The sequence below is a fragment of the Fusarium tjaetaba genome (assembly GCF_013396195.1).
Source record: "Fusarium tjaetaba strain NRRL 66243 chromosome Unknown NRRL66243_c0000035, whole genome shotgun sequence".
NCBI lineage: Eukaryota > Fungi > Ascomycota > Sordariomycetes > Hypocreales > Nectriaceae > Fusarium > Fusarium tjaetaba.
The window spans coordinates 179363-197278 of NW_023501231.1; the positions used below are offsets into that span (position 1 = coordinate 179363).

The 17916-nt window shown below is 47.9% G+C and overlaps 6 protein-coding genes across 6 annotated transcripts; 5 read left to right on the top strand and 1 right to left on the bottom strand.

The window, feature by feature from the left end:
* Positions 1-1777: 1777 nt before the first annotated feature.
* FTJAE_1956 (monosaccharide transporter) lies at positions 1778-3520 on the top strand (the record flags this gene model as incomplete). The annotated part of the gene is made up of 5 exons (XM_037348099.1): positions 1778-1802; positions 1850-2266; positions 2315-2684; positions 2732-3166; positions 3223-3520. The coding sequence occupies 5 exons, from the start codon at positions 1778-1780 to the stop codon at positions 3518-3520; spliced, it is 1545 nt and encodes a 514-aa protein (XP_037210916.1).
* An 875-nt stretch (positions 3521-4395) lies between these two features.
* On the top strand, positions 4396-5574 carry FTJAE_1957 (uncharacterized protein; the record flags this gene model as incomplete). The annotated part of the gene is made up of 1 exon (XM_037348100.1): positions 4396-5574. One exon carries the CDS (start codon positions 4396-4398, stop codon positions 5572-5574), a length of 1179 nt encoding a protein of 392 aa, XP_037210917.1.
* Positions 5575-6517: 943 nt separating this feature from the next.
* On the top strand, positions 6518-7654 carry FTJAE_1958 (uncharacterized protein; the record flags this gene model as incomplete). The annotated part of the gene is made up of 1 exon (XM_037348101.1): positions 6518-7654. One exon carries the CDS (start codon positions 6518-6520, stop codon positions 7652-7654), a length of 1137 nt encoding a protein of 378 aa, XP_037210918.1.
* A 535-nt stretch (positions 7655-8189) lies between these two features.
* FTJAE_1959 (uncharacterized protein) lies at positions 8190-9338 on the top strand (the record flags this gene model as incomplete). Its single annotated transcript, XM_037348102.1, has 1 exon — positions 8190-9338. The coding sequence occupies one exon, from the start codon at positions 8190-8192 to the stop codon at positions 9336-9338; it is 1149 nt and encodes a 382-aa protein (XP_037210919.1).
* Positions 9339-15596: 6258 nt separating this feature from the next.
* FTJAE_1960 (phospholipid-translocating ATPase) lies at positions 15597-16577 on the top strand (the record flags this gene model as incomplete). The annotated part of the gene is made up of 3 exons (XM_037348104.1): positions 15597-15958; positions 16005-16415; positions 16463-16577. The coding sequence occupies 3 exons, from the start codon at positions 15597-15599 to the stop codon at positions 16575-16577; spliced, it is 888 nt and encodes a 295-aa protein (XP_037210920.1).
* Positions 16578-17187: 610 nt separating this feature from the next.
* On the bottom strand, positions 17188-17589 carry FTJAE_1961 (uncharacterized protein; the record flags this gene model as incomplete). Its single annotated transcript, XM_037348105.1, has 2 exons — positions 17188-17522; positions 17571-17589. The coding sequence occupies 2 exons, from the start codon at positions 17587-17589 to the stop codon at positions 17188-17190; spliced, it is 354 nt and encodes a 117-aa protein (XP_037210921.1).
* Between the last annotated feature and the right edge of the window lie 327 nt (positions 17590-17916).

Sequence of the window (17916 nt, forward strand, 5' to 3'; positions counted from 1 at the left end):
GCTTTGACTGGGAACTTGTTGATGAGATACTTGAGCACTGAAGGACCATGTCACTAAATGATGATGTGAGATGGGAGTATAGCTTCTTCTTCAAGTACATATTAGACATGAGGACTACCTCCAAAAGACCGAATCAGAGTGCCAAACTAAAGTGGTCTAAAGACTTCCTGAATTACCCTTAAGCTTACCTAAACTTACCTAAAGATGTCCTAAGTTTTATTGTCTCCCCTTGTGAGCCAACGATGCGATTCCACGGGTGCGGGTAGGACACAGTTTACTACAGAGGATGCTCTGATTGATCCTCTTAGAATACTTACCGTGCTGATTCAGAATCTGTTCTGCTGATGGTGAGGGAAGATGGTATACCGTTGGCTCGGATATGAGAGTACCAAGACACTTGGCTCATCACTAAGAAATGTTCTCGGCAAGCCCTCAATGGACAAAGACTGTTTGTTATCGCTGATTTTTAGTTCCAGGAGTTTCTGAACTTTGGCCAAGACCTTCAGATCATTACCGTTCTCGTCTGCACTATCAATTTACCCGTCTTGGGTTGAACACCCGACTTGGCAAATGGGCTTGTTCAAATGATAATTCCATTGTCCTGATTCGGCATAATGAATGAGCATCGGATCATTTTGTCGGAAAATAGGATCTCTCTTGTCTGATAAAGGCTTCTCAAAGGCTTTTGAGAGGTTGGCAAGCATAAGACAGCAAATATCTGAAGTTGTTCTCGCTCTCCATCCTCGTATCCCCTGGGGCCCTCAATTTACCCCGAATAAATGTGGAGAATTTGGGGAAGAATTCGGGGAAGAATTCGGGGAATGGAGACAAAACTTTCGGTCCTTTCCCCACACGCCGCCGCTGATGACATAGGTAGCCAAACGGTTCCAAGATATCACTTCCAACGACAATTTCCCGCCTTTTTCGACACGGAGACTTTTAATTTAGGCAAAATAGAAAGAAGCATGATTCGACCAGTAACAAAAAATCCCCAAGAAATGTAACCAGCATCAGTGGAGCCTCAAAATCAGGCACACACACACAAACACAGCGATGATCATTGCGTTGCTTCACCTCCAACAGAACAACATGCGCTCCAATCAGGTTCAGCCAAGACTTCTAGAGTCTTTCGAGAAATCGTATCTCGGATGTCAACTCTGCACGGTTATGGCGCTGTTGGAGTACCCCGATGTGACATCCTGACAGGGGTTCCCGTGTAATTTTTCGATGATATCATTTCTTGCGATGTCTGTTCGCGGAGCCGCTCATGTTTCCGCTGGGGTATCGAATCTTGGACTCGCGCGGTTGTAAGTGAATGAAACGGTGTTTGTAATGACTGTATTGCCGTGGAGAAGGGAAAACCTGAAGTTGTGAAAGTGAAGTTGTTGTTAGAGGCTTGCTCGCGATGCGAAGCCTGAAATGTATCGCCATGCTAGATTAAGGGAAGAATATCATGTTCAAATGCATCGGCATCCTAAACTTAGGGATGAAAAGTCAAAATTTAGGATTTCGTATTATTTAAAGCAAGGCCAAGCTACAAAGCCAAGGCCACCAACGCCATCACCCACCAAGCGAGCGACGATCACCCCGTGGGCAGCTCCACGAGTGCATGACGTTGAGCGGGCCCGTCACATCGCAAACCCTCACTCGCGCGCTTCTAACCTTCTCCACGCCATCCCTGACGATGCTCCCGATGGTGTTCTTATATAAAGAACAGCCTCAGCCCGACTGACGACTTGACCGTTCAAGAGACTGCAGTTCATTCACATCATCCATCATGTATAGGATTTGGAACATCTACGGTACAGTCACTTCTTCGTTTACGTGGAGTTATAGCTAACGGTAACAGCGCTCGCTGCCATTGGCACGATCGGCGGCATGCTCTTCGGCTTCGACATCAGCTCCATGAGCGCCTGGATCGGCTCCGACCAGTATCTCGACTACTTCAACAGCCCAGGCTCAACCGAGCAGGGCGGCATCACGGCCTCCATGTCAGCAGGATCATTCGTCGGCGCTCTCGTCGCAGGAGGTATTGCCGATAAGCTCGGTCGACGAAAGGCTCTCATGATCGCTTGTTTGTTCTGGATTGCTGGTGCTGTTCTTCAGTGTTCTGCGCAGAACGTGGGACATCTCATTGTTGGCCGTGTTGTGAGCGGTGTGGCTGTTGGTATTACGAGTTCACAGGTCCTTGTGTATCTTGCGGAACTTGCGCCTTCGGATATTCGAGGGAGAATTGTTGGAATTCAGCAGTGGTCTATTGAGTGGGGTGAGTTTGACAATCTCCCCCTGCAAAGATTCGTGCTAATGTTGTCAGGTATCTTGATCATGTATCTCATCTCTTACGGATGCTCCGTTGGAGTTGACGGTCCAGCTGCCTTCCGCATCGCATGGGGAGTCCAAGCAGTCCCAGGTTTCATCCTCCTCGCCGGCCTGTTCTTCTTCCCCGAGTCACCTCGATGGCTTGCACAGCACGATCGTTGGGAAGAAGCGCATTACAACCTCGCCCACCTTCATGCAGGCGGTGATCTCGATAGTCCTGCTGTGATCGCCGAGATGGAAGAGGTCCGCGAAGCAGTACGAATCGCCCGTGAGTCCAAAGACATCGGCTATCTTGGTCTCTTTGCGCCTGGAGTCTGGAAACGCACCGTCGTTGGTGTGAGTGTACAGATCTGGCAGCAACTCCTGTAAGTACGCCCCTGTAACGCAGGGGAATAGCTGCTAATATGACCAGGGGTGGAAATGTCATGCTCTACTATCTCGTCTACATCTTCAGAATGGCGGGAATGACTGGAAACACCGCTCTTACCTCCTCCATCATTCAATACGTCATCTTCCTCGTAACAACCGGCATTGTTCTTCCGTACATCGACCGTCTCGGCCGCCGACCTCTCCTCATCAGCGGAGCCTTAATCTGCGGTGTTCTTCATTTCACTAGCGGAGCAGTCATGGCTGTTCACGGATACCCCGTCGACGGGATCGAAGGCAACGACATCCTTACCTGGGCCATTTCAGGAGCTCCCGCCAAAGCAGTCATCGCCCTGGCATACATCTTTGTCGGAATCTACGGTCTCACTTGGGCACCCGTTGCATGGATCTACGCCAGTGAAGTCTTCCCCTTGAAGTACCGAGCCAAGGGTGTTGGTCTCGCTGCCTCTGGTAACTGGATGTAAGTCACTCCCCTACTACCAGACCAATAACACGTACTAACATGTGCACTCACAGCTTCAACTTGGCACTCGCCTTCTTTGTCCCACCATCGTTCACCAACATCCAGTGGCAGACATACATGATCTTCGGAACATTCTGTATCGCCATGACGTTCCACGCTTTCTTCACTTATCCCGAGACAGCACGCAAGACTCTCGAGGAAGTTGATGTGTTGTTTGAGAGTAACGTTCCTGCTTGGAGAAGTGCGAAGGCTGGTGGCGGGTTTGATGAGAAGGTTCAGGAGGCGAAGCGCACTGGCGGTCTGAAGGGGGAGCTTGAGGAAAGGGAGGCGACTCATGCTGAGACTGCGTAATGTTCATGGTGATGATTTGTTGTGATGTAGTGTTAATAAAAATTATAAAGCTTTAGATATAATTGCGTTACTCACCACATGGAGCCATATTCTCTCGTACTGAACCTTGTGTGCAGGTAGGTATCCGTCCGAACTCGGTAGGCCCACAGAACGTGCGCGTCGACCGCTGGCCGAGGACGCTGAACAAGTGTGAGGTTGTTACCGAGGCCGACAGCTGGATTCATTGCAGAAATAGTTAATTGGGGAGCCAGATAGGGAGAAAATACTCTGAAATTCCCTGTCATCTATTTGCTACGCTGCCCTGGGCTTGGGTATCAGCTTCCTTCATTCTGAGACTTGCCTCCACCAAGCTCCTTGCAATTCCTGCTCTAGTGCATCATCTGCCGGTGTCAAGCAGACGGCGGTGAACTACCTACGCACTGGCAGTGAGGCTTTGGGTCTAAGTACATGCACGACCTTGTGCGGAAGCGTCACACAAGGCTCAAGCTTGTACTCGCAGTGGCATCCCACCTCACCACTACGTTATTCTTAACCTCCCCTCAACACAGTGACTCTCCTCTCTCCTCTTCATCACACAAACACTTCCTACATAACGGCACTTGGTTCTCGCTGTTTACTTTCTTTCTTTCCCTTTCCCTTGCAAGGGTTTGACTTCACTCTTTTGCTGTATAACAGTCGACCATCCATCCTTACACATGAGACGACTCTGAGTAGTCTGAACCATATTGCCAATCTCACTCCTCACGGAGTTGCACCACCTTTGATCGAGGCACAATAATTGACCTTGCCTACCTACACTAGACCCCATCTTCTGGACACACCAAGCCCCCGATTCTCACTCGACGTCGCCCGTTATATCACAACAATCAGCCACGATGCCGCTCCCCAAAACCGACGAGGAAATCAAGGCCAGCTGGTCCCATCAAGAATGGGAGTTTTACGCTTGGGAGGAGAAGAATAAAGAAAAGATTCTCGACACCCTGAGTCGTGATGCTGCATGGGATGCTCATAGCAAGTTCATGAAGCAGGCATGGCCAGACCCCGAAGGCCGCAGAGAATACTTTGAATGGGCACACGCCTGGAACGGACGTATGTTTGTCAGAAATAAGTATGCCATGAACACTGAGGACTACATTGAGATGATCTCTCAAGCCAACTATCTGGACACGGACAAAGTCGAAAGAGTGTCTCGCGCTATCTGTGCCTACCCGAAGGACTTTGTGGCCATTGGGGAGACAACCTTTGGACGTGTATTCAGCGGCTATGCTTTCACGCCCATAACCGACTTCCTTGAGCCAAAGTACCCTGACTCTGATTCCGATGTCTTGGGAAGCATGATACTCGCCTTGAGCATTCATGTTCCGCACTCACCTCCTTTGTCTCCTGGATCTTCTGTTCACCCATTCAACACCGACAGTGAAAAAGGAGGCCACCTCATAGCCGCAATCCCCTCTGCAGTGGAAAAGACGCACGCACATGTCAGCGCGACTTGCGAGTCTGGTCCCCAGGATTTCGTCTTCGTTCAGTTAGGATTGCTCTGGACCTTTACTGGGGACTGGGAGAAAGTTCGAGATGGTAACCCCAATGACGACAAACGAGGAGAATGGAACCCGACTGGATTCGCAGTGGTTGCTCGGCTCGGCCCAAATGGCAAGCCTGGAGCGATCTACGTCATCCACCATCCCGACCCGGAACCTAAGCTGAAGAAGTTTGGAGATGAACTTGATGAGGACTCTGACGAGGACCTTGATGAGGACTTCGATGGGGGTCTTGTTGAGCACCAAAAGTCGCACAAGAACGAACAGAAGACCAGCAAGCAAGGCATCTTCCTCGAACACTATATCCCTAGACATCCTCACCCCAAGAGCAACTCTTCTTTCTGGATTGCCAAGATTGCCAATAGCATTCAGGATATGGGATCCTACAAGCGCAAGTTTGAGTTTGATGTTATCTCGTCTGAAGAACCCCAGATTGTCAATGCAAAGATTTGGACTTGCGGGCTAGATGGACCTCCGCTCACGCCTGTACGTGAGCCGGATGAGATTGACATCTGAGGGAGAAGGAGGTTGGCGGACAAAAGAATCACGGATGGAGGATGTTGGGAAATGTCTGGATCCGGCTGTTGATGGCTTTCGCTACTAGTAGAGAGTTAGGTACTCAAGTCTTGTGTTTATGTCCTGCGTCTGGCGTTATATTGTGTGCTACTGAGCTTTCCATGCAGGTGTCTACTTGGACTCTGTCGGATGACTGGTCTCGCTCATCAATTGCTTATCCAATCCCGCCCAGGTGCCATACAACTAGGGTTTTCGACATCGATAGTGATCGTTGTAGAAGAACTCATGATCTTCGTATTATCCCACGCACTAAACACCGCACCGATTTGTCACACTGCGGGTTCATCACTAGGAAGTATAAAACTGATGCCATAACTGGGTTTGATAACATTCTGGTAAACAAGGTTTCACAAAAAATTGCCTATCCCTAGAGTTCGTTCATTTCCAAACCTTGACATTATTAAACGAGCAATCGTGACTCACTGGCCGTACCTAATGCTTAAGTTTTCCCACGTGGATTTGTGGCCGTGACAGCTAAATGTTTGTATCACCTTCTATTAGCGTTTGCATTCTTCTGCCTACTTGCTTGCCTCTTCTTTTCCTTCTTATGGTATCCGAATTGTTCCCTCTTCTTCTTCTTCACTATCACACATAACTATCTCCAAGGACTCATTACTAGAGATCATATACATCGCGCCCTTTTCTTTAGGGCTGGCTTACTTTCTATTCTTTCTTATTATCTTATATATACTATACTTACATATTCCTGATTGCCACTCATACCGCATCCACGCCAACTCAATTTCACTCTGCTAAACCTTTTCTAACTGTGTAAAAGCCCGTCTTCTCCTTCATGATAGCGATGCTAATTTTTACTCCTCAGATATATCAGAATTCTTATATCCCATTACTGTCACCCATTGAATCGGAGACCTCAGCCGCAATGCCACTCCCTGACACCGATGAGATGATCCAGGCTCGTTGGGGCCCCAGGGAACGGCTGTTTCATCAATGGAGCCTCGATAACTCGAAGGCCATCCTAGATACGCTAAAGTTCGAGGCCAAATGGAATGCCTTTGACCTCCTGCTTCAGAAACGATGGCCCAGTGAGAAAGATCGGAAAGATTACTACACATGGTCTCGCGAGTGGAATGGGCGCTTTATGCTCAGAATGTCCTATAAGTGGTCTCCTAAAGAGTTCATCAACACAGTCCTCGCCACCGACTTCCTCGAGGCAGCGGGCTCTATGATACATGACCTTTGGTGGGCCATGGATACTTACAACTTATCTTCGATTCCAATCGGCTACGCAAAATTCGGAGGTGTCGAGTCCTATTACGCTTTCGAGCCTGCACATAGGCTCCTTAAGCCCGACTGTAACGAGTCTGGACCATCTATTCTGTTCAAAGACATTCTTGCTATTAACGTAAAGTTCGACAAAGCCCGTACGCTTTCAGTCTCTAGTGGCTCTCCGGAAACCACTGGATTATCTTTGAGCGCTCCAGAGATACCCTCTAATCTCGCAAGGCCTGAAAAGCCTTACCTCCGTCCCCGTGCCTTGACTGGTCCTGAACAGCAACCAGACCCTGTCGAGCTAGCTCGAAATGAGATTGACCCCAATCACTTTGTCTTCGCTCAGCTGGGTCTACTCTACGTATATGGAGGGGAATATGATCATGCTAAAGGTTGTGGCGTTGATGTCTTGTGGGAAGGACCATGGTGGCGAAATGACCTGAGAGTGGTAGTTCGACTCGACAATAAAGGCAAGCCGGGAGCGGTCTATGTTCTTTATCATCCAAACAGCACTATCGACGTTGAAGACTACGATGACGAAGTGGAACTTGCACCCGAGGCCAAAGATCATGTTCCCGGACGACTTCACCCGCGTTGCGATGAAGGCTTTTCTCTGGCTAAGATTGCGAATAGCCTCGATGAGCTAGGACACTTTGATAAAGAGTTCCGCTTTCTCCCCATCACCAAAACCACCTGTGTGATCCATCGCGCACAATTCTTGGAGCACCATGAACAGGGGCTCACCATTGTGCCTGCTCTTTCTCTGCCTGTTGAGGTCAACAAATGAAGACGGGATTGATGAAAAGATTCATGAGCCTTGGGCTGCTTGCTAGTTGCATATCAGTTGGTGGGCAGATGGACCTTTCGGTTTTGTTTCTTGTCCTTGTAGTAATAACGGGAGAGTCGATGGGACAACCAAAGATTGATTTTTAGCCATTACCTTAGGTAACCTAGGTAGTACCTATCTATTCACGGTTGCTCCTGCCTTAACTGCTTTATCTCTGTCCTGTGAAATCCTCCACTCTTACCTCACTCTTGCTCTTCACGCTACCTGTTAATCACCGACACTTGGACTCTTACTGAGACCTTTCTTACAGCACACCATTAAACTTTGCCGTGCTCCTCATCTGCAAATCCTATTGCCTTTGAGTTCCTGAGCCTCATTTTCCAAACTCTACTGCCGCAATCTTAACTCGCTCGAGGTATAAAATAGCAGCCCTATCCTCTCTTTCCCTTAACTTGCGCTAAACCTCTCTTCCCAGATATAAGACTTATCAACTCCTCTCTTACTCTTTCACATCTTCCAGCACCAAACCACAAGAATGCCGCGACCCAAAAGCGACCAAGAGATCCAGCTGGGCTGGGGTGACTTGCAATGGAATTTCATGAGATGGTTCGACGCTAAATCGGCGGAAATCGCTCAATGCTACCGGCCGGGTGCTGATTGGGACGCATTCGACCAGTTGGTGGCTAAGGATTTCCCCGAAGAAGCGCATCAAGAGGCTTTCCGTGTCTGGTCTGACGAGTGGTTGAGCCGCCGCACTCAGAGGATGGCATATAGGATGGAGCCGAAGGAATTCATTGCTCAACTCATGGCGACCAACTTCACAGACAACCAATCAACTAGCGAACTTTTGAAGACTATCGCCTTGTACCCCATGCCTTGGGTCCCTATTGGTACATCCCAGTTCGGAGGTGTCCAAACCTTTTACGCATTCGAGCCCCAGGTCGACTATCTTGAACCCGATCAAGTGGAGTCTGGTCCAGATGTCGTTGGCAGATACATTCTCACCATGAAGCTCAAGTCTAAGACTCGTGCTGCGTCTGGCCTCGCGCCAGCTTCAGCTTCGAGCAGCGTGTTCAATCCTAGCACTAGATCAATTTCTGATGGCGAATATGTCTTTTCACGCCCACGCTCTTCTACCCCTTCTCATATGCTCCCCCGCAAAGAGCATGCCGAAAAAGCGCCTGATAAGGATGAATATCTTGTATTCGCTCAGATCGGAACTCTCCGCGTTTATGGGGGGCCATGCAAAGACGCAGTTCCGGAGAACCTTCCCACCATCTACCAAGGCCTCTGGTGGTCAAACGGATTTGCCGTTGTTGTTGAAGTTGACAGAAAAGGCGGGCTTGGAGCAGTCTATGTCGTCTATAATGATTGTCCTCTGAAGGACGAGGACGAGGAGGAGTATGATGAGGAGGAGTATGAGGAGTATGCCGGTCCATCAGAAGAGTACATCACGGACACAGAAGGAGTAGCCGCAAATCATGAGCCTGGAAAGCTTCACCCTGAGTGTAACGAAAAGTTCAAGGTGGCCAGGATTGCAGATTCATTGGAACGCCTTGGGGATCTTCAAACCAGGTTCGTCTTTGAAGAGATCACCAAGGACAAACGCCCAATTTATTACACAAGGATCATGACGGACAAGGTACTTGGGCGGTTCATCCTTCATGCTAAAGATCCAGCGTAGCCTTAGGAGGGTGCAACCAGGAGCCAGGAATTTTGGGAGTATAAAGCGCTCACCGCTTGTTGGTGAAACCAAGTGAGAAGGATTAATGGAAATACATAGTTAAAATATCTCAAATTGGTGGATGGATGGACACAAGCATTTCACTGTTCTGTCATGCTTAGTACTTTGGCAGGGATTAGCCTATAAAAACAAAAGTTAAATACTAAAGCATCAACTTTATCTTTGTTTCTTGGTAAATAAATATTGTTTTCGGTAGCTAAATCTCAGTTCTTATCCATAAAGTGCCCATCGATGAAGGTTGTGGTGACAATATATTGGTTGATAGTTGTAAGTAATGACAGTGGTGATAGTTGATCAATGTTGAAGAATGAGTCAAGGTACAGGATAGATGAATGGGCAGAATAGGTGCTCTTAGTTACTTACATGCGAGACTTGGTCGGTACCAGTGGTAACAGATCGAACACAATAGCCCTTGCGCATCACAAGTCTGCCACTCCCAACCGAACACGGTTTCACTGCAACTAGGACTACAATTGTCACTGGCTTATATATAGGTAGCTTATCTATGGGGGCTCAACAGGTAGTATGGCAATTAAGATGACCTTGGAGAGACTCTCTCCGGTGTGGCTTGAGACGGTCATAAGATGATGAGACAGAATGAAGTGCAGCTACAGTATATCCATGATCGAAAGACATCACCATGGGTTTGGGTGACAGAGTGTGAAGTAGATATGTAAGTGTACATCTAAAAGCTATAATTGAAGAGAAGAATAAGGTTCATGATCTGTACGCTTATTGAACATCAACCCCTGTTCAGCGGGATAAGTAAGAGATGCTTTGTAGATAGTTGAACAACTATGTAACTCCATCTAGGTCTTCCCGTAACAGAAAAGGGTGCTATTCGAGCAGATCCTGGCTTTTTCTTGAGATATAAAATGTAGCTGGTAATGGATATATCGTCTTCCAGGATGATGGCACGAGTAATGTAGCTGGATGCAATTGCGTATGTTCTTATTCAAGCTCTTCAGACCCTAATTGTTGACAAGTCTAGTCTCGATTGATTCTAAGGCTCGGGGGTATCTAGTCTTAAATTATCCGAACCTTGCTGCCTTCGTCCAAGGGAACACAACGGCCGTGACTCTAGTAATGTTCACCCTGTAAGGACTACAGAGCAGCAGGTTGCTCACAAAGACTCATGATTATGAAAGATACGATATTATAGTATTGGAATGAGATGGCATACCCGAGTGCTTCCCATTTTGCTGATGCTAACAAGCGGATTGGCTTCTTCAGGCTCCGCGATACCAGAAACATGACGATGTTTGGTCGTAAAAGCGGCGTTTTGATACATGCCGCACGCATAGAGGGTATATCTGTTATCGAAGCCATTGTATCTGTTGGAGCAGTGGGCGTTGTATATTGGTTGATGCCCTCCTGCAAGCTCTGGCTTAGATTGCTGAGGCCCATTATGGCTATAGGTGTAGGTTGTTGAGGTAATGGTAGCATTTCAGAAGGAGTTTATATTCACAGAAGCATGCAAGATTGTTACACTCAATAGCTAAGGTCGCGTTTGGGGGTTTATTGCTTGTCCGATGACTTTGCAACAGGAGCAACGGTTTGTCGGCTTCGCAACTCCCTATAGACAATAGGCAACATGTTGCTTCTTCAAAATTTGAAAGCTAGCGATGTTGTTGCTGGCTGAAAATCGCCATCATTGGCAACAAATTTGCATTCTGAAAAGACAAAGAGGCAAGTTTTCCCACATCTCTTGCTTCACAGCAGTAACACAAACATTGCCCGCTTCCCTCTTTCAGGTGACACAAAGACACAGAGTAGTGATGACTTCGAGCGTTCAGGACAATCCAGCTTGCTTGTGCCGCCAATTTTCCAAAGACTTTACATATGTTTTGCAAAAGCAGACGATGTCGTTGAGCAGAGTTGCCAGCAACGGAGCAACTTTGAGTAAGGCGCGCGATACAAGCATCAGCCATCAGGGCTATCAACTCAAAAAACACTCTCATCAACACACTTTAGGCAGCATACCAATTACCCAGAAACCAAGCAACTGCAAACAATGTTATCAAACTCATCCAAGTGAATGAAATGAATTTAGGGGCAATGATGAATAAGCAGGCTGCGATTTCGACTATAAATTGCCCGTCTTGTTCCTCCAAATCTCTCTTACTTTTTCTGCATCACGGCCTCTTACCTGGGGATGGTCACCTCCGATCTGGTTCCTTTACCACTGAGCTCAGACCAGACCGCAATACTATATTACACTCCAAGTTAAACACGGCTCTGGGGTATCACATGGTTCGCAAGTTATGACGACCGACGCCCCCTTTCTCATGCTACCAGAAGTTCTATCAGAGTGGTATACAATCCTCTCGTTATATATACACACAAGCTGCACAACATTATATAATAGTATATTATCCTGTAAGAGAGCTCTTTAGAGGATAAGTCAAGACTATCTAGAGGAAGTGTTATCCCTTGATGAATTCTTGTTCCCAAAGTGGCGTTTTTGCGAATTCGGCTCAAACCTGCAATTGGAGCAAGGGCAATGCGCGGTGTATCTATCTTTGCTATTGATCGACAAAGCCTGCGACTCAAGTGCTCGGTCTGAGATTTCACCACATATTCGGTTCTTATCAAGCTACACCCCAGTAGTCCTCCCTCAACTATCCATCTTCAGGCAGCGGACGAGGAGGGATTGGACTCTGTGCCAGAGCCAGAATAAGTAGAAGACAAAACAGAGCTGGGTTTAGAGAGTAACGATGAAGAGTCTGATGAGGACGATGACCCATACGACGACCCGGACGGCGGCGATGATACTCAGATCAATCATATTGACAACGACGCTGTCCTCAAAAAGGTCTGCGGACAGCTGACACGACCTGGAGGATTGCGTCGGCCACTCTCATGACCCAGAGGCCTCAGGAGAGTGTCTAGGTTACCTAAACGAGAAGCAAAACCTTGAGTCTCATGATCATCGGTGTCTAGGTCGTTGCAAGCCCTGTCGCCTTGCCGATAACCCTTACAGAAAAGCGTATAGGCACCAAATCTGTGATACTTGCATATCCATGGCCGAATGCTGTGACTACCAGCAAGCCGATGTGAAGTCCGTCACATGATACTAAGAACGATCATATTAACAACGACGCTGTCCTCAAAAGGGTCTGCGGATAGCTGGCACGACCATGAAGGTTCGTCACTTGACGCGGCAATATTACACCCATTTCAGAAATCCATAAAAGAGATTGCAAGGTCCAGGCTTCGGAGATCCCACAAAAGGAAGTTGGGCCTGAAGAGTATTTGCACACAGTTCTACTCTTAGCATCAGTATACATACACTCTCGCGTGGACCGGCGCGCGACTTATATAGATTCAGGTAAGCCCTTCATATGCTAACGAAACATCAACTTATGGTAAATCATGGCGATTCATAATACTGACAGTCAAAAAGCATCATGAATTTGTGCCCTGTCACACTACCGACCACCAATCACACCATGACGAATGCCGAGAGCTTCAGCCAGTTAGCTTGCTGTCTCACGAAGTCATCACCAGAGAGATATCTCTATGTGGCTTCTGCTTGCCGACTACCATCTCGACTGTCCTGCAATTCTCACAAGCCGAAACACCGATGAATGGTCTCCGATTTGTAGGTTCGTCTTGCCCACAACAGGATGTTAAAGTCTGACAAGGCTAGTATATACTGGCTAGCTTCCCCGCACGAAATGCAAACTTCTCTTTAGAACTATCGACAAATCCCTACCAATATATTATTGCCACAATATTCACTCTATGAGTCACATAGAACACGACTCGAGTTCCTCCCCAGAGGCATTACAGTCCCTGCTGCTCTCTTCGCCGAGTAAGATGGCCCCTGCTGCTCCTCCAACACTCGTGGTCTGGGAGCAACATGATCCCTCTTAGCAACATTGGGACCTGATTCGCCTTGATTTATATATGAAAGCGACGTTATTAGGGCTGCGCGATGTTGTTACGGATGTAAAGCCTCCATCTGTTGTGCTTCAATGCACGCAGCCCGTCCAAGAAACGCACCCGTGGGCATAACCAACCACGGCTAGGATCACCCCTACGGATAGCTTGATCAATTCGAAAGAGTCTCCCGGCCTTGGAGCCCCAGTAACTGAAGACGCGTGCGAAGAACTCACGCTTTGCCTTAGTACTCTCTATCACGAGTCCTTCAAACAGAACCTACATTGAGCGAATTACATTTCTTCGATCCTAATGCTAGAAGCATCAAGTAAGCAACCTGAGCTCGTACCCCGTCGGTAACTTCTTGAGTCACATGGTGCTCTGAGGAATGTGTTGGAGCATATAGGCCTGCCCTTCGGTATATACTCAGACCGGTTCAAGCCCATAAGCTGCTGCCATGGCTGCAAAGCCGCTGTTCGCTACATCGAAGCGATAACAGCTAAAGTATTAAGCGAGGACATCACCAACACGATCAAACCTACAAAGTTCGAACATCCTGTTCAGGCTTGGTCCTGTGCTGAGGTCTTATCTTCTTCTGCTCGATCTCTCGTCCTCTCGGGCGGGCCCGAATCCTAATAATCCTACTATGCACTGCGACAATTCTCTGTGTACCAAGGTCGTTGGTCCGCAGCCTCGCGTGGCTTTGAGCGGGATATTATTCCCATGTGCCAAAGGGCGGTCCATCAGCCCCCATTAGGGGAAGAACTGTTTAGCTGCAGCTTTTCACATTCAGCGAAGGCACTATGAGAGTACAGGGACCTTCCGGGGGTCTCGCTATATGACGTTGAGTCAAAAGATCGAGCCATCAAATATTATGTTAGTATCTAGTAGTCTAATAGTAGCCCAGTGTCAAAGTAGTATCGAGATAGCAGGGTTTAATTAGCACTTTAGAAGGAGTTTATGTTTACAGAAGCACACAAGATTATTACTCTCAACAGCTAAGGTCTCGCTCAAGAGTCCATTTCTTATCTATTGGATAGCTTCGTAACAGGAGCAGCGGTTTGTTGACTTCGCAACTCCCTATAAACAATAGGCAACATGTCTAGTGCCTGACCTGTGCCTTGTCAGAAGGTGTCAAAATAAACTTATCCTAAATGCATGCTAAGTTTATCCTAAACTTATCCTAAATTTACCTAAGCCTCTTCATCGATTGAATTTAGTGACCAAACGAATGAAATAAACTTAGAACTGGGATCCCCAATTTTCATGTCTCCTGTAGCTCCGCCACGCCTCGTTGTCAACGTCGCACCATGGCCAGGGGCTAAAAGTGTCAAGCGGGATAACTTCGAGCCGGACTGAACCTTGAAAGGATTATGCTTAAAATATAGGAATTCGTTTACAGATGACGACGATCCCATATAGAGTGAAAATAAATGTATCTTGGCTAATACTACGCTTATGAAACCGTAAATTGTTGATCGTCGGTTGGGGAACGTTGTTATCGGGACCGAGACCAATGAGGAATGTTTGATGTACGAGTAATGGGAGTTGGGGATTGTGGATATCATCCACTGATGACTGCACATGACTACGGTAGATGTGCTGATAGACAAAGCACTGCCGTCTTATGCGCCATGAAACGTGCTCACCGTTGAAGTGTGCATTGGAGCTTTTGTTGGTGGTAGTCGTGTCGTATACATACGTATCACCAACTTCACCTCAAAGAGGGTACTTACCATAAGGTTCTCAAACTGCTGCTGATTCATCCGATCCCAAAAACCGTTATCGGGCCTAAAACGCCTTCGCACTCGCATTCCTTCAGACACAAAAAACAACATCAAGCCGTCATTAAACTGACGTGACGTACCAACCATCCCCACCTCGAAAGGCCTTCCCAAAAACAACTTAGACACCTCGAAAGCGTTCCCCCAAGAGGCTTAGCGCTACAGGGGTGTCATCCTAGCTTCCGTGACTCAATTTACTGGATCTGATAGCACTCGGGGGTTCTGATTGGTTCAGTGCTCGGATTCGCTTGTCGCAGGGCTGAAGCGCTTGGCGTTGGTGATGGATTTGGATAGTCATTCGAGGGTGGTAACTAGGAATGACACGCGGTGTTGAGACAATTTGAGTTGATTTGAATACTGACGTGCAGGGTTCAATGGATGAGGGAGGGAGGGGGATGTATAAAGCAAAACAATCCTCCGACGCCAAAAGGCTATTTCCACTCCTGACCGACTCCCATCAACCTTATCTCTTCTCTTCACCCCTCACCTCAACTTCTCAGTATCAACATCATCAAACTAAGCAGTCATCATGTCGCTGGAACTGCTAGACAACGTGATCATCTTTGGTCCCGACGCCAACTGTACTCTCGCTCTGTGTCCCATAGAATGGAGCGTCTACCAATATCGCCCTTCGCTCGCTGCGAACGTCACCTTCATCGTCCTCTACGCCATCGCCATGGGGACACATCTCGTTTTGGGCATCAAGTGGAAGCAGTGGTTCTATATGAGCTTCATGATGATTGGGTGTCTGTTTGAGATTATCGGATATATTGGAAGGATTATTATGTATAACAACCCTTTCAACTTTGGCGGTTTCATGGTGCAGATTGTGTTTATCACGAGTGGTCCTGTGTTTTACACAGCTGCCATTTACGTGACGCTCTCCAAGACGTAAGGCCCCTCATTCTAACAGGTAATGACTTGACTGACAACCCAGGATCAAATACTTTGCACCAGAAGTCTCCCGCTTCAGACCAGAACTCGTCTGGTGGATCTTCATCCCAGCTGATGTCATTTGTCTTGTCCTCCAAGCTGCAGGCGGGGCATTGTCAACAGTCAACCAGGGCTCCAGCCAAACTGGTGTCGATATCGCCTTGGCCGGTCTGTCCCTCCAAGTTGTCATCCTCGTTCTCTTCTGCGCTCTTCTCGGTGACTATCTCTGGCGGTACTTCCGCAGTGGGAATGCCAGTGCAATGGGAAACCGTATGAGAATCTTTTTCGGATTCTTGAGCGCGGCGGTCATCCTCATTCTTGCACGATGTGCGTTCCGATGTTATGAGTTGAGCAAGGGGTATCAACACTCGGATCTCATCACGAATGAAGGATTGTTCATTGGTCTCGAGGGAGTGTAAGTTGCAAGTGTCTTTGTTGATAGTCGGTACTAACTGTGTGCAGTCTAATTACCATTGCGGTATTCTTCTTGTGCATCAGCCATCCCGGTCCTGTGTTCAACGATGCGATGACGACCGTGCCGGGTGCCTCGCAGAGCGATGCTGATGCCGAGAAGTAAGGTCGGACGAAAAGTACTTGATACCAGGATATCTTTGTGAAGGACTAGAATATAAATGAATATTGGATATAAACATACAAGAATAAACCGCCTTGGCCCTGCGTACGTTGAACAAGTGACTTGCCACTCCGTTGAATGGACCAGAACAAAGATCCGTTGTGAACACTGGCCACATTGGACAATACTAGTTCACAAACGCGTCGCGGTTCTGGGAAACATTTCTTTCTTAGCTGATGTTACAGGTCTCACCTGTATTCCAGTGCTGCTTTTCGGGGGCTACGTATTGGCTGTGAGGCTCAGCGCTAGAGCTCCCTTCAAGACTGGGTCGCTCATATTATCACAACAGATACAGACACAAGTAGCATCTACAGTTCAATATCTAGTTTTAGACGAAAGGAGTTCACATTTTCTCTAGCTAGCAGGCCTAAGCCGCCACTGACCAAAGTCCAGCTCAACAGAGCGACTTGGTATCAAAACAAAACACCATTCTCGAGCCCACAGACAGGGTAACATCGAGCCAACCACCATTTCTTCCTTTCGTCTTCGTTCATCTCCATTATGATCCGTTCATCATTCCGATCAAGATTTAACACCGGTGATCTTGTCACGATTACTTGGAATCGCAGTTGCACCAGCAGTTCTTCTCACAGTCGGGGTTCCATCCACGACGACGGAAGAGACCGTTGTCATCACAGGTGTAGCCCCAGGGGCGGTAGTAGCACTTCTGGTACCAGAAGGCGCACTGGATGTTGCAGGAGTCCATCTTCTCACCCTTGGCGATGAAGGCGGAGGGGGTAGCGACGGGCGTGGTAGGCTGGACGGGGAGGGTAGGCTCAGCGTTGATGGCAGCATCCTCAACGGGAGCGGTAGCCTCGGTGGTGAGGGTGGCAGCCTCAGCGGGAGTGCGGACAACTCCAGCGTTGACGAGACCGAGAAGGAAAAGGACTGGGATGGTTAGAGAGGTCATGATACTGGGGGGAGTGGTGGACTTACGGAAAGCGATGAGCTTCATGGTGAAGAGATGATTGAGTTGGTAGGGTGGTGTTTGTTGTTGAGGGTTGTTGTTGTTGAAGGAGTTGTTGTGATGCGATGTCAACTGTGAAAAGGTTGAAGGGTGAGGTTGAAAGATTCAGGATTGGGGGAGAAGATCGTAGCTTTATAGCTTTGGAAAACTGCCACTGCTACTGAGATTTGTTCTAACAATGGCAGCTGTTCAACAATGATTCACAGTGAATAGCCTCCATTCTGACCTTGGTTCACTAGACGGATCTATTGATTGGCCATGCATGGACCGTTTCGGCTGCCACTGTGCCGGGTAGTGCGGTTCGTAGCTCACAGC